Below are 17183 nucleotides of genomic sequence, written 5' to 3' on the forward strand. Positions count from 1 at the left end.
GATAATAATCTTAATTAAAATATATAATACTTATACTCGTCTTGTTGCCACTAATATGATTGTGTTGTCTTGTGTTGTTTGTTTTTAATCATCAATAGTGATGCTTATGACTTATTTTATTTTATATCTGATTGACTGGTTCTACATCGTGTTTAAGGAAGAGGAAGTAATGCAGCCTCAGGGCCAAAGGGTTCGCTTGTGGGTTTGTTGTGTTGCTGCTTTGCCTCAAACTGCTGTTAACTACATAGTGTGACGCATGTGTTCTCTGACCCTCTGAATTTGAATTGTAAATGCAATGTATGTTTTGAAGCATGCAGCTGGATCAGACTCTAAACTTTATAACGATTGTTTTCCTGCAGCAAGATTTAATAATCTTTATAGGATCATCTTCCAGGTAATGTTCTTGGCCGCCTGTAGGTTATAAACCTCCCAGACTGGATATCCATAAAGCGACTCACCCCACTGACTCCGCCAGGGGCTTCGTGGAGTTCTCAGACACAAACACGTGGCAGGCGAATCTCTGGTCTGCCGGATGTTTCGTGATGAATCCGAAATACCTGCGGAGGGTTCGAAGGAAAACCATGAAGGAGCTACACAGAAGTAGAATCAACACATTCAGCATCATCATCTCATTCCTTCCTACATCATTAAGTCCTGGGAGTGATAACCAGCTGAGGTCTGTGATTGACGTCAGGTAGATTGGTTGCTTTTAAGCACCACCTTGTGGTGAAAGGCTGAGGACATAACATTTTTCAGTCCAGTCTATATTTTCTGGGTTTGGGTTTTGACTTGTTTCAACCCTGTGACCGAACACTTTGCTTCAGGCGCTCTACTCACTTGCTGTTTTTGGGGTGAAAGCCGCAGAAGGAGACGTTCTTTAACTGGAAGAAGTGGCTGCACTCATTACTCTGGGAAAACAACACAGAAAAAAAAAATGAATAATAGAGATAATTAAGGTGAACAATGATTTTGAAAAATCGATTGATCATATACAGGCTCCCTTTAAAGCCCAATGAGAGAAATTGTGATCGTTGAATGTGGGCTATAGAAATATAACATGATTGATTTCATTGAATGATGGATGAGTTACTGGCAGAAGGTTATTAATATGTAAAGTGGCTCCTGTCAGTAAGTACTCCATTATATTTATTAACAATATTAATTGTGGTCAAGTTTGTGATAACCAAAACTAGTGGAAACGACTACAGTTAACCTATAATATAATTTTGGATAGTGTGAAGAGCAATACATCAGGAAAAGATGCTCACTAGGAAATAAGTTGTATTAATATTTATAACTTTTAAAAACAGGTTATCAAATCATATTTAAGCATTTTTTTAAGTTTAGAGGATCACTGTTGAATCAATAAAGTGAAGAAAAACTATTCAGTGATTATGAAATGTCTGTACTGTCCACTAACAGCCACATGGGGGCGATATGCCACAATCGTTTTCAATTAACTTTGCCTTAAACCCCAAAGAAACGACTCATTGAAAAAGTGTCTTACTCGGTCACAAGCGTAATAATCCTCCTGAACTGCGAGTTTGACGCCTTTCACGCTGATCTCCAGGATGCAGGAGGACGGTGGGTTGTACTTCACTGTCATCCTTCTGTTGGTGGCAATCTGAGAAACACATTGAGAAGATCAACCCTCAAACATTGACGGCTAAAAACATTGTTAAAGAGACTTTTTTCATTTATATATAATGGAATAAATTATATAATGGAGATATGTTGATGTATGCATGTGATTGTGTCTTTTTATTTAAATGGACACGTCACACACTCAGATAGAAATTGTTAAGAAGAGTCAAAAGGGAAACATTACAATCAGGAGAGCCTCTGACTCATTTAATATCTTTCACATTATGTCACATGTCTTTTACCTGAGTTTTCTGGGGCAAATGATCAGATGGCATTTCTCCCCATTTAAAGCAACACTGTGTAACCTTTCCTGGGCAACAGCGACCTCTGCAGGCCAAGTGGTAATGACGTTTTTTTGTTTGTTATATTAACTCATGGTCCCTCTTTTTAATGACTCTTTAACAGATCTATATCAATTCTGCATAGTCAACCCATCCGGTCAACTGACTTCACTCAGTTTGAGATCCTGTCCCCTCTAAAAGGAACATAGAGCAAGAACACACATTCAGGACACAGAGAAAAAGCACCGTCCTCCCATCACGATGACTTTTAAAGTTCTCAGGTTAAGGTACAACGGCTGCATGAAGCGACTCTGCTATAGTTGTCTATGATTTAAAATCTAAAATATGCAAATAAACACATTTATCAGTCTGGTACCTTCTGCATAGCGGCGCACAGAACATCATTTCCTTTGTGGTAGGGGACTTGGACCGAGCCCAGGAACTTCAGCCGGTATCTGTCCATCCACTCACTGCTCTTCACTGCACAGGAAGCAGATTTAAATGATAGAATAAGTCAAAACACAACATAACAAAATGATTTGAATAATTTATTCAAATAATAAAATCCAGAGTTAATTTTCAAGAGAACTTTACGGAAAAAAACTCAGGTTCCAGATACTTGTTGTCTAGTTGTTTTTAGTTCAACTGTAAATTATCCAAACTCTTTCGGTGTCGTTACCTTCGGTTCCTTTGAAGCTCTCCGTGTCCTTGGTCACTTCTGTAGCATAGTAGGCCGGGAAGATCCCACGGGCACCAGTTCGCATGTTGTAGCCCTCGTACCAGTAATCCTCCGCCTGGACCTCCACCAGCAGCGGGTCGTCCACCTCCAGCTCCAACTCGTCATCGTGGCGAGGGACAAATCTGTGGAGGACAAATTAAGTTATGCAGCCGGAACTGCAGGGACGCAATAACGTCTCTCAGGTTCTGTCCGCCGGGATGTCTGGTTCATTTTCAAAGTAATAATCAGCTCGAAAATCTCCCTGACCGATTTATGAGTTGATCACAAAACTGTAATAAGCTTTAATTCACTTTTGATTTCAACAGCAACCAAGTTTTAAAGGAACTAAACTATACTCAAAAATCTTCAGACACTGTGATAATAATAATTGTCCTTTCTCTTCATTTGTGTCTGAGTCTGTATTTGACTGAACAACGAAACAAACTAATGGATTCAATACAGGAAAGTCAAAAGACTCTTCATATGACCTGAAACCATCACGTGACCGAGAGAATAGCTCGCTGCTGCAGTAAAAGACATAAGAGAAGCCATAAACTGTATGAAGATGGACATAACGGCTCACATAAGTGAAGACAATTCCTCTTGATCGCCCCCTGGTGGTGGAGCCTAAATGCAATGAACACTACTGCCGCCTCCATGTGAAAGATTTGTGTTTTAAAAACTATCACGACTCTGCACCCTGATCAAATGAGCAAGATCCAGATCATTCTGGTATGTCCAGTCTACTATGCAAAGATAGAGGCCCACGTTGTCAAAGGCCAACTGTAACCACCACCCCCCCCCACCCCCGCTTTCAGCCATGCATTGATAACATCCAGCCTCATCACATGATCTGTTCATGCACTGAGATGCTGCCGTTCACATGACTGCTCAGTGGAGGCTCCTCCCCTCCTCCACTGTGCATGTGTCTGCCGCCCCGAGGTTATCGAACAACATCTGTAAGTCTGTTCTGACAGCTGGAGTTCGTCTGTTACTGTGGAAGAATAGAGCAAGTTTGTGTTTCCTGCTTCAAAACCAATTTTAAAAACACAAAACAAAAGATTGGAGATGAGCAACCTAATGAGAACCTCGTTTTGATATGATTCTTGTCGGTTATGGGGAAGGTTTTGCTCACTTTGCTCAAATGGCTGGGGATCAACTGTCTTTGAATCAAAGCCAAAATCTCTGTGCTTATGTGTGAAATCATTTTGAGATGAACTCAAAGCTGCGACATGCAAGAAGAGAACGAGCCGAGCGAGTGACTCAGAGCTTTTAGTTTGCAGTGGAAGGACATGTTTAAAGTTGGTTGAGTATTAAGTTCGTCCTCTATGACCCTGGAGACATAATCTAAACTATTTATTTAAAACCTCTGTGGTGTTTTATCAACACGTTGTCTCTAAATAACCATGAGCTGTGTTTTGGTCTTGTTTCTTTGAATAAGTATCATATGAAAAAGGATATTTGCTTAACTTGTTCTACCTCACACTGTGCAAGCATAGCCTGGAGGAGTCATGTTATGTGATTTAGCGTGCACTTAAGGATGATGATGATGATGATGATGATGGTGATGATGGGGGAGCTCTTCCTCACCTGTACACGGCTCTGTGGCTCTGGTCCTTCTCCTCGCCGTTTATGACACATGAGTATAAACCGAAGGACTCTGCACCTTCAACGCCAAAGAAAAAGAACAACACGAGGGAAATGATATAAAGAGAGAACAAACAGTTTCTGAAGACGAACGACAGCGTCAAACTGCGACAAAAGTTATTCAACAAACAGAAAACACAACCGAGGCACATGGTGTTTATTCCGGCGCTCGCATGGATTCTCTACTTTCTATGAAACACACTTTAATAAGCGTGTCACAGCTCAGCTTCGTGTATTTCTATTTACTTTCCCCCCCGGAGACGTGTTTCTAATGAGTCTGTAAAAACCTAGACGGCGTCCAAGTGGACAACATTAGAGGACCATTAGAGGAAATGACCACATATACATTACACACAAATCCCTCTGTGTCTCTTAAATGAATCCTCTCTTTATAAACACCGTGAAACTGTGGTTCAGTTGCATTATGGGTAATGCCATGTTCGGACTACAAAATCTTTTGATCTCTGCAATTTCACCTTGATATTCAACCAATCTTCATCTTTGATTTGCTGTAGTGGTCGGCCATTAGTCAAGACACAAGAAATGTAGTTGGAGGCAAATTGTGCCTTTGAAAAGTTTGTTTTGTCTTTGATGTGGTTTTTTGTTGACGAGTTCCAAAATGTGTGGGCCTGTGCAAAAAACTGTGGCCAATAAAACTTCAGCAGATTAAGTTTAGAAACAATATAGAAAAAAAACATAATATATTTAGTTTCTTCAGTTTCTGTGTTAATATTTCTACAAAGCCGCGTTTTAATGCCAAGAAAAAGGCTCAGAAATTGTTTGTTAATGTGATAAATCTGGACGTCACAAGGAGGCAAATCCATGACACTGCTAAATGTTTTTTGGCCTAGCGTCCCTGCCCCCCCGCCGGTCATTTTAATGTCCAGCTGGGTTTGTGCTCTGAACCCGCTGCTGTCACTCTGCTGATAATGATATTAACAAGGCAGAGGCATTCAAGCTGAGCCGGGAGACACAACCTCAATTAGTGCAACTTTCAATTAAATCACATTCTGAAACGAGTTAATATTCATCTTTAGAACATACCTCCCAACTTCATCTCTCAGTAAGAGTACATTATTGCTCTGTAGACTTTTAATCATGATTTTAACCTTAAATTTGTACCATTTTACAAATTCAAACCTCAATCCGACCTAGTCCCAGTGTCCAGTCATGTGGATGAAGGTCTGAGCTGTACAGGTCTGTTCCAGCTCCTGAGAATCTCTGGACTCATCATCAGCCGCGTCACTTTAATCCTTTTCCACCAAGCTGCCAATTCACCCAGACAGGACTCAGTGCTGAGTGAGTGTGTGTTCACAGGGACGTGCACAGAGCAGCCGGCTGCTCTGCCGATGTGTCTGTTTCACACATCGTTTCGTGGGAACTGCAGATTTGTATTCTGATAATGAAATCAAGTCTATGACCTGGATGACTGAGGAATCTTCTAAAATGATGTATCACACCATCTCTTCGTAAAAATACATTATTCTCTTGTTCAAGCTGACAAACTATGCTCTCTCTCTCTTTCCCTCGCTCGGCCTTTTTTATTGTTTCATAATTATGGTTAGAAATCAAAGAATTTATGTTAATTATTACGTTGGATGCAGTGTCGTGTATTCTGCTGCTTTGCATTCGATCAATCTCACTAAAAGCTTTTGTTGTCTTGGAATAATTCATTGTGTTACATTATTATTCAATTCCAGCAGAAGACAACACATGATAAAACATATGTGACAATCTCAATTTAGGAATATTTCATTTAAACTATACCCTTAGTGTTAGAGTTAAAGTTAAACAGCCTTAACACAAAGAACAACCCATCAACCACTAATGTAAAGAACTTACTGGAGGAGCTGGAGCGTCCGTTCATGAAGACATTGAGGAACTTCTTGGAGAAGTGCAGGTCGGCCTCAGGTGTGGAGTCTTCAGAGAGACGAGCGGTGGCCTCTCTCCTGACTCCTCCCATCTGAGCCCCGTCCTCCTCGTCCTCCTCGTCCTCCTCGTCCTCCTCGTACTCCTCGCCGATGGCCGACTCGTAGGGCGAGGAGACGCAGTTGTCGTAGATGGTGGCCGTGTCACTGTCGTCACTGTAGCCTTGGTAGCACTGACGGAGACTGACCAGCTCCAGCTGAGCGTGCTCATCCACCACCAGCGTGTATTTGACTGAGTCATACGAAAGGCCGCTGGCCTCCGAGCTCATGGAAGTCCTTGGGGGGGCAGATCTGCCGCCGCCGCCGCCTTTTCCTACGCACTTCCTCATTCTTCCGTCCATTATTATCCTGTCCACATCCTCGTCCTCTCCACAGTAGCTTTCATCCGTGGCGTCCACATATTCCACAGAGGACCCTGCTCTCAGCACAGCCCCGGCCCCCGTCCCTGCCCCCTTCAAGCTGAGGTCCAGGGCGAGGGAGGAGCGAGCTGAGAGAGCCATGCTGGGCGGCGTGATGAGGGACTCTACACAGGACGCATACGAGGGGGGGGGGACGTAGACCTCGTCCTCCTCGTAGATGGAGGGGTTTGTCCGATCTGGGAGGGGCTGGTAGGGAGGCGGGCCCTCAGTGTCGGAGCTGATGGACATACGGCCCTGCTCGGTCTGCTGGGAGAGATAAGGCCGGTCCTGAGCGGTCGGGGGTTCTAGAGATTCGTCAGAACGCTGCACAGGAGTCAGATAGATCTCCTCTGTGGGCTCCACGTGAACCTCCGTGTGGTAGCGGATCCTCTCCCGGTGGTTCCCACTTCCATCGACCTTCCCTGCAGGATACAGGGGAGCCGGTGTGTAGTTCTGCGGTGGCGGGGGAGCCGGTGGCTTCTCCTGCAGCTTGGAGCGGGTCACCGCGGCCGTGGTGGAGCCGTGTCTGCAGGGCCCGTCGGTGGAGGTCCCCCGGTCTTTGGTCTGTGCTCCGCCGCCCTGCACCTTGTCCTCGTCGCTCAGACAGCTGTGCTCGTGCGGGGGGGTGAGCTCACCTAGAGAGGGGGCGGGCGCAGACAACAACACGCACACGGCCGCACAAACACACAGGCACACACAGAGGCCAGACACGCACACGGAGTAAGCATACATGATGCAGGCACGCAGACATGACCGACAGGCAAATGCAGGAGCAGACGCGAAGGCCGGCATGGCAGCGAATGCACAGGGATAAAGCAAAGCACAAACAGGAAGATGATTAGGTAACAGAAGTGAGGATTACGCAGCTAAATCCTCATTACTCATCAAATTCAGGGCGCAGCCAAGAGAAGGTGATGGAAGCGTTATGTCATAATCCGGTGCCGGGTAATCCAGGCATGATGTATTCACTTGGGGAGGATGACGTCAGAAAATACAGGAAAACAAAACGACCTGTGAGTTCTGGATGTTTTATTATTTCTGGAATTTATGGAGCAGAATGGCTAGTTTGAAATTTAAGTGTGAAATTTGGAAAAATACTTTGACATTCCACAATAACGATATTAAGACACTGCACTTTTAGTTTGTACTATGGTAAAGGAAGCCTCTGCTCTCCTTTGTCTGTGGGTCTGTGTGATGTCAGGTGATAATCTGCATGTGAATAGCAACAGTTCATTATTTAAATTGGTTTCACAACAGTCTGGTGGAGAGCTTCAATTTATGGCTCCTCTGAATTAGATGAATGTCCAGATAAGGAGCCTTTGAAACAATAAAATTTTAAGTTACATAACGCTTCTTTTTATATATTGTATAATAATGCACATGTATGTTTTTTTACAAATATTTTATTACTTTACTCATTTACTCAACCTTTAATTTGTTTTATTTGTATTTATTGTTATTGTCTTGGTCTTCATATATTTATGTTCTTAGCTGGAGCGACTTGCATAGTTGGATAACCTCTCTACTTCCTCTAATGACATATTAATTCAATCTTATAATTTAATACATTTGAATTGACTTTATTAAGTCAATTAATTAAGTAAAATTTGGATCAACATTTGGTTGCAGAGTGGATTCTGTGAATATTCCCATTCTGCTTTCTACCACCACGACTTGAATGAAGCACGGGGGAAGTTGATTTAATTTTTTGGGTGTTTTATTTAAAATTTATCACTTTTTCCTGCAGCGTTGAGTCGTTAGCAGTGAGTTTGGTTGGTCCCCCCCCCCACATGCCTCTCTGAAAAGAGCTGATACAATGAGCCACGACAGCTCCCGGCTGGCTAAGCCCCGAGCTGGATAACACACACACAGACACACACACACACACACACCCCCACACACACGCACACAATATACCATTGCCTCAGCTAGCTACACTTAGCCCAGCATAGCTAATCCAAGCTTTAACACTGTCCCCTGGGGATCAGAGACACAGACGTCCTGCCAGAATCAATGCAAATCACATGCACACGTTCAGCTGCTGTGTTGGTAGCACTAGGATGAATAATGTCTATAATAATAATATCTGCGCACATCTCAGGTGTCAATAAAAATAAATAACTGACAACTCGACTGACACATGAGTTCTGTGGAGAGAGAGAAGGGAAAACTCACCTGGTTTCAGAGGCGACGACGAGCCGGAGACCTTCTCCTGCCAAGTGTACTTCTTCCCGAAGGAGTTGTTGTTTAGCGTGTCCTGTGGAGATGCAGAGGAAGAAAGAGAGGAGGAGGTGGAGGAGGAGGAGGAGGAGGAGGAGAAGAAGGGAGTCGTGGGAAAGGAAAACAGACGGAGTAAAGAGAGGAAAAGAGAGACAGAGAGGAGAGGGAGGTTTGGTCAGTGAGTTCTGGATCCTGACGCTCAATGTACACAACTTTTTGTCCCGGTCTCTCTCTTCCTGTCTCTGTCTGTCAGTTTACACACACGCACACGCACATGCACACACACACACACACACACACACACACACACACACACACACACACACACACACACACACACACACACACACACACACACACACACACACACACACACACACACACACACACACACACACACACACACACACACACACACACACACACACACACACACACACACACACACACACACACACACACACACACACACAAACAAACAAACAAACAAACAAACAAACAAACAAACAAACAAACAAACAAACAAACAAACAAACAAACAAACAAACAAACAAACAAACAAACAAACAAACAAACAAACAAACAAACAAACAAACAAACAAACACACACACACACACACACACACACACACACACACACACACACACACACACACACACACACACACACACACACACACACACACACACACACACACACACACACACACACACACACACACACACACACACACACACACACACACACACACACACACACACACACACACACACACACACACACACACACACACACACACACAAACACACACAAAGCTTTCATTCATTTGAATGAGCAGGGATTCTTTTGTCCGTGTTCCGTGGTGTGCATTTAAAGGGGAACTAGACCTTTTACCCAAGCGACTGGGAAACACACACACACACACTCCAGGCACACACTAACACACACATACACACACACACTCACAGTCTCTTTGCTGTTTTGGGAAGTTGTCGGGGAAGATCCTTCTCTGGAAACTACTATACAAACTTCTTTTACTTCATTTCACGTCTCATTTAAAAAATTCAAGTTCACAAAACTGTCTGACTTTCATTCAGATTTTTAGAAATATAGAAAATAAAGAAAAAACACAATAAAAACCTTGGATTGGCTTTCCTTCACTTGATCAGAGTTGTAGAAGAGTACGATCAGTGTGAGAGGGAGTGATCATCAGGGGAGGTCACGCCCACTCCTGACCACACCCAGTCAGAGGAGGAGGAGACTTGAAAAGTTCAACCAGTAACATTTGTCTCTAGCCTCGTTCCCCCTTCATCATGCATCACATGATCAAAACTTTAACTTCAACTAGAAAGTTAAAGTTAAAGTGAACCTCAGAGAAACACATGGTTCAGCAAAGAAGTTTAACAGATGCAAGGAGAACTGGAAACTCCTGTGAAGACGACACGTTGTCCAGAATAAGATTGTGTGTGTGTGTGTGTGTGTGTGTCCCCCCCCCCGTCCGCCCACTGCATGACTCACATTACAGTCCAGGTGAAGACAGAGCTGTTGCCACGGTAACGCCAGCAATGATGGTGGGAGACAGCAGAACCAGTATGAAGAGCGAAAGAGAGGCTAGTGACTCAGTGTGTGTATGTGTGTGTGTGTGTGTGTGTGTGTGTGTGTGTGACTAAGATGTAGTGGGATTGACTGATAACTCATGACTATTTCAACTACACATCCATATTTGGCTGTAGGCCTCACAGAGACACACACACACATACACACACAGACACACACAGACACACGCAAACACACATGAATGACAAAAACAATGACTCCCCCAGCCAGTGCAGTTTCTGTGTTAACATTCTCCTTTTCATATAAAATCCAATGCTAGGACACGTGACCTTTTAAGATGATCCCTTTCAAGAAAAAACATCAACGTACTTTGTGAGACCACCGTGGCCTTGACCTTTGACCTTTATCATTCTTGAGATATCATCGTGTTCAAAGGATCGGGAGGGAGAAACCATATTTGGCAGCATAATAAATAAGAAACATATCACTTCCTTTAAAAGTAACAGAAAGTCTGTGTGGTGCAGTTAGTCCAGGGGTTTGAGATGCCTTCCTTCATGTGGATTACCTCCAGGAGTTTATCAGATTACAAATTGGTGTGTGTGTGTGTAATTCTGGCAAATAATGACAACACAAAGTAATAATTTAGATCTGGGAACATGAGGCAAGAACAAGAAAAGACTGAATCACACAATTTGGCAACTTGTTGATGTTTGAACCAGAAAGTCCATTTGTGTCATAACCTTCCCATATTTATGATGCATTTAGTTATTATGGGATGTTTTTATCCTTCAGTCAGTGAAAGATTGAAGCAGATATTTAAACCCCCTTCCATTATTTTTGTATGACTTAAGGGTGTATTGTGTCCCACACACGCACACAAACACACACTTGAACATAAGGAGCAGGCTGCAGCCAGATGAGAGATTAGACTCAGATTAGGAATCCTCCCTGAGATAAATGTCTGTGGAATCATTCTACTTCAGCTGAGACGATCTGAGAAATAAGACGAGCCGCCTGACCACAGATCAGTTATATTCTCTTTAAAAACAGGTGTAGAGAATATCTACTGTCTCATCTTTTAAATTCTCTGGCTCAGACGCTGGCTCCTGGCAAATAGTTGCATCTAAAAATAAAGCGTCACTCCTCTTAACCTTGATTCATATTCAAACGATGCAGAGCTAACTGCACGTTCTGCATCTCCGCTGATCCACTGACCTGGAAACAGTCAGCCAGTGTGTTGTCCCGTTTCTGCTCTTTGTAGTTCTCGCCCTGAGTTAAACTGTCATCAGCTCTCGAGCAGCTCATCTCAACCCACGCACCTCCGGACTTAACCTGCAGTCTTCACCGTCGGCTTTGTTAGAGCTCGTAAAGCTGCAGCAGCGTCTCGAGTGTTGTTGTGCAGGGAAAACAAGTCAAGCACAAATCACTTTGGTAATTTGTGCATTTCAGGATTAGAACTAAATCTACTCGAATATCATCATAAGAACATAAAACCTTATTTTTATGTGTCAAACTCGGAAACAGAACAGATATGATTGACATAATTCTAAACCAAAGCGTTTTAGTCGTAGCTGAAACTTTGAAACTAATTATTGAAAGATCACAAATGCAAAAAACGGTCAAATTAATACTACGAACATTTAAACTTCTGCAAATACAAAATGATCCCAGATCTGCTGCTGGTCGATTGTATGTAAATTAAATTGTGTTGCTTCACGTCTTAAAGGTTCATCCAAAGGTCAATTTCAGGAAGATTTCACTCAAATAACAATGAGATATGGGGCGGTGTGGCCTAGTGGTTAGAGTGGTGGTTCTTCAACAAGAAGGTTGCCGGTTCAAACCCCACTCTCTCCCATCTGCATGCCGAAGTGTCCTTGGCAAAATACTGAACCCCAAAATGGCCCCTCATGATTGTTGAGTGTACTAATTGTAAGTCGCTTTGGACAAAAGCGTCAGCCAAATGAAATAATGTAAAGATATTGTGTGTTTGTGTGTGTGTCTGTGTGGAGAGCTAAAAAGGTGCCATGCAGGAGAATGGAAGACTCTCTGAGAACAAATGTTTCGAAGCAATTATTTCCTTTATGCTTTCTAGTTCTGACAGCTTTAACACGCACACACACACGCACACACACACAGAAGAAAGGCACCGCAGCGAGTACAGTGGGCTCGTTTCCACCTCATAAGCAGAGACACGTATAGTGCTGCATGCGTTGATCATGTTGACAGGGTGCATTGTGGGGGAGGGTGAATATGTGTGTGTGTGTGTATGTGTATTGAGTCACTATCCTATATATTACTATATACATTACATTACTACTTACATTCCTGTTGAACCTGGCTTGTATGAAATAAAACATGTTCTCAGATATAGAATCGTATAAATCAGCAGGAAACGAAGATATAATTCATTTCACTTGAGTTTATAATTTAACTCCCTTCAATGACTCTGCAGCTTCAAAGACGTTTCTCACTCTCATCAATGCAGCAGCTGTTGAGACCGAACATGTCACGATAAACCTTCTGGATCCAGAACCAAACACCGGACAGACAACAAGACATCCTGCCAGCTGAAGAGACAGAGACTGTCCTCTAGAGTCGAGACAGAGACGACGCTGAGAGGGACGATCGATCTTCCCTCTTGAGGCGTGACAGCAGAGGAATGCTAATGTCGGGGGTGTTAATAATCCTTCACCTAATTAACTGGCGGCTCACGTCTGTTGCTGTGCTGCACTTTGTTGAGGGAATCCCATCAATGGTGGACGCAAAGATAACATCTGATAGAAGCCGTAATGATTCTATAGAGGTTTGTCATTTAGTGAAATATATTTAGTTTGAACCATCGACTGTTTATAAAGATGGACGACATGGTGTTGAGGTTTCATCGATACGCAAGCTCGACAAATCGCAATTCAGTCTCAGCGGCCAATCAGGATCCTTCACTCCGCTTTTATATCTTCAAATAACCAATCGAAACCAAACTTACCAGAAAAATCAATAGGTGATTTTTCTATGTGATGTAGAAGGCTGGGTTCATGACCTATACTGCCGCCAGCCACCAGGGGGCCAGGTGTCAAAGCCCTTAATGAGGAAGTCAGGTGACTAAATCTTCAGACTGTTTCCACTTGTCTGTGGACGACACTGGTTTTTGAGACGTGACCACAATCGTTCTCTAGTCTTAAACTTCATTGTGTCATTTTAACCTGAACAACAACAACACTTAATCTAAACAAACCTTAGAAAAAGTGTTCTCACATTATCAAACAGATTTATTGGATTAATGATCCAGACAAACGGTGTCATCCTGCTGATCCAGATGTTAAATGTGCGTCGTTCATTTCAAAATAATAACACTTAGAATCACACACACTGTTGCGTCATCAACACCCACAAGCATGAGCATGTGTGTTTGGGTGAGGCGGTGCGTGACAGTGCAGGTATGAGTGTGTCTATACTTATGAGGACCCTCACTGACACTGTGCTTTCTGCATAAAGTTTACCAAGACCTTATTGTATTAAGCTTGAACGAATCTTTCAAGATAAAATGAAGACAAAATGTCCTCCACACACACACACACACAGACACACACACAACACAAACAAACACACACACACACACACACACACACACACACAGAGAGTCACAAGCTGGGGCAGCACTGGAACACACACAGAGAGAGGCACCGATTTGTCGTGACAACTGAGGCTATTGTTCGGTCCAGTAAACAAATCCTGTCAGAGGAGGACTGGTGATAAATCCGGTGGTGATGTCACGCAGGTCGTCCAATCACGATCCCCCGTTTGTAAATCTCATATTTTGTGAGTTAAATCTCCATTCAGTGAAACATTCCACTCCACTCCCACTGGATGTCGATCAATTTTCATCTGTGTGTGTGTGTGTTTGTGTGTGTGTGCATGTGTGTGTGTGTGTATAAGATCAATTGAGGCTTTACCTGTGTGCGTGGCACGATTGGGAAGAGGTTAAGGGTCGTAGGTCTCTTGGGCCGGTAGGTGTCCATGGTCACAGATGCTGCAGGGTCCTTGGTGGCCGGCGGGGGGGCGATGGCGGACGCCTTCAATGTCTCCTGATCGCCGAGGAAGCCCTCAGCACCGTCTATGAGTTCCAAATGAAGCATCTCTGCCTGGAGGTGGCCGACGGCGCCTAGCTCTGCCCTCACCGACGTGTGATTGGTTCCTCGCCTCACATGGCCCTGCAGGGATTGGAGGAGACTCTCCGTCAGTCGAGGCGGTGAGAGAGAGAGAGGGAGAGGAAGAGAGAGAGAGAGAGAGAGAGAGGGATAGAGAGAGAGTGGATGTGATGTGGAAGGGATGAGGAGACTGAGCCGGCCAATTAGAAGCAGCTCTGTCTCTACAGGCTGTAACACTGTCGCTGCCGACACTGAGCAGCTTAAAGCCGAGTCGGAGAGGAGCCTCTCCACATGACAACATGTCCCCCCCCCGACGGTACATGAGAGCGTGGACGTGGTCCGATCGGTTCAGGGTCCCAGGGTTTCTCCCATTCAGGCCTCTATGATCAGGGTTTATTATCTAGAGAAGCAATCGAGCCTGTTAACGACGTACAAACACCAAACACAGGACCTGCAGCAGAGGTTTGCTGTTTTTTCCAGGTTGAGAGAGGAAATATGTAAAGCTGTGTCAATCCTATATGTGTTTATTAACGTGTTTCTGGTTATTTCCAGCCAGAGATAGTTCTGTGTGAACCGAGCCTTGTTGACAGATGGGGAGCCACTGAGAGGATCCCTGCAGCTGCCACAGGACACATGTGGATTCATCAAGGATAAGAGTCAACGAGGATTTTCCACCAGTAAGAAGAAATAACATTGCAAATCCCCACATTTGAGAATAATATATAGAAAATAGAGGATGATAATCTATATTTATCTATCTTGTATTTGATTTTAAGTAAAAGTACACATCCTGGATATTTACTATACTGGATTTATACTATTTTTACAAATCTGTGACATGATCTTAGTCTGAATAAATTAAAACATTTTTCTTTTGTTGGTAAAGATCTGCCACATTTGGATTAAATGTCCGAATGTCAGAGAAGCTTTCTGTGAATGAACTTCACCTCAACACTGACATGAACCCCAGTGACAGGAGAGACAGTAAGTCAGAGGCCAGTGGGCCAGTGCAACAGTCTGCTTTACTCACCATCACCGCAGCCACACACAACACAGAGACACACAGACACACACACACACACAGACGAGAAACACACACTGAGTCACAGTTAAGCTTATTACTGTCTTTAGCTCCCTCTTTGCTGCACATTCACAAACTTCCCCCAAAAAAATGTCCATGTACACAACACATTAGTCGTGATCTGCTGCCCCGGTGTGAACACACACATCCAGGATGTCACATTTAACACTCCACTGGAGTCACTTTGACTTCTTAAGCCCAACAAGTCTTGAGATTCTCTCATCAGACACGTTAAGAGGCTTTTACTTCCTGTTAAGAGTTTGCAAAGATTTGAATAATTTGAGCAAATTTGCTAAAAAAGTCATTTCCTGATGAAGCAAAATGCGAAACTGTGAACAAGCAGCTTTTCCAAAAACCCAACAGAAAAAATCACAGACTCAATTAATTACACACATTTATTTTCACATGATCTCTATTATGTTATTATATCAGTCTTTTATCTTACTGAGACAATACCTGATCATGTATCACCCTGTTCTTACAAATGAGTCAGATAGTTGGGAAATGAATTAGAAAGGCAAACTCCTTTACAGGCAATGGGAAAAGATTCAATCAACATTTTTTTTAGCAGATGTACCTGCGTTCAAAAAGCATTTATACCTGAAATGTTATGTCAGGAAAAAAAGGTAAAAATTGAAACAGCGTGCTCCTTTAAGAGCAGATCCAGGGTCTGTCTCCCCATTGTGTAAACACTCAGCCGCCATGATAACCACATTCGCCACAGTCTGGACTATTTCAGGGGATAGAATCACCGAGAGTTCAACAAGACTCCTTTTGAAATTGACCCACATTTTCAAATCAATCACATAACTGTTTCCCCTTTAGGAACAAAACCTTGAAGTATAAACCTTACGTTGTGTTTACTTCAACATGCACACGCCTCCAGGTTGGCTGTGCATTAGCCAACGACTGCGTTATGAAGATAATTACATGTGTTTTCTCTGTGAAAGTAGCAGAGTGGGTATTAGCATGTGTGTGTGTGTGTGTGTGTGTGTGTGTGTGTGTGTGTGTGTGTGTGTGTGTGTGTTTGTGTGTGTGTGTGCTGCTGCAGATGGTGCAAGCGAACTCACAGGAGGGTGAATGGAATAGAGGTTAATCCGACCCCACCGGCTAAGTGTTGCCTTCAAGCACATTTGTATGCAGCAAGACGCCAATCACCGATATTTGAAAGTCTCTCTCTATCTCTGTCTGAAGAAAGAAAAGAGGATTGTGTGTGTGTGTGTGTGTGTGTGTGTGTGAGAAGGGTTGTGTCGTATCAGTCCCTTTTGTATTTTTGGATTTAATACCAATAAAAAAAAGGCTTGTATTCTTTTCAAATGTTTTCCCAAATGTAGGTTTTATTCAACATTGGTTTCAGGCTGACTGTGATGTCTGCTAACGTCAAGAGACATCACATGACATATGTTGAGGGTAAATCTATGCAGCAGAGAAACCGTCTCTAGAAATGAAGGATATGAACGTCAATAATTTTCTGGATAGTTTTAGTTCAAGCTATTTAAAGCAAACTCTGATAGCTTTTGATCAAATCCATCTGTCCACCTGTTTCTAGCTCCATCCATCTAT

The 17183-nt window shown here is 43.2% G+C and overlaps 1 protein-coding gene across 1 annotated transcript in view; it reads right to left on the reverse strand.

Moving 5' to 3' along the window:
• The window catches only part of mapk8ip1b (mitogen-activated protein kinase 8 interacting protein 1b), a 33222-nt gene that overhangs the window by 2901 nt on the left and 13138 nt on the right, over nt 1-17183 (reverse strand). Inside the window, exons 3-11 of the mRNA XM_062393004.1 lie at nt 14345-14602; nt 8792-8873; nt 6133-7251; nt 4234-4309; nt 2605-2786; nt 2302-2405; nt 1508-1624; nt 838-908; nt 459-557 (exon numbers count right to left, since the gene is read on the reverse strand). Coding sequence (XP_062248988.1) covers nt 459-557; nt 838-908; nt 1508-1624; nt 2302-2405; nt 2605-2786; nt 4234-4309; nt 6133-7251; nt 8792-8873; nt 14345-14602 — 2108 coding nt within the window. The remainder of the gene's footprint in view (nt 1-458; nt 558-837; nt 909-1507; nt 1625-2301; nt 2406-2604; nt 2787-4233; nt 4310-6132; nt 7252-8791; nt 8874-14344; nt 14603-17183) is intronic.

The sequence above is a fragment of the Platichthys flesus genome, chromosome 1 (assembly GCF_949316205.1).
Source record: "Platichthys flesus chromosome 1, fPlaFle2.1, whole genome shotgun sequence".
Lineage (NCBI taxonomy): Eukaryota > Metazoa > Chordata > Actinopteri > Pleuronectiformes > Pleuronectidae > Platichthys > Platichthys flesus.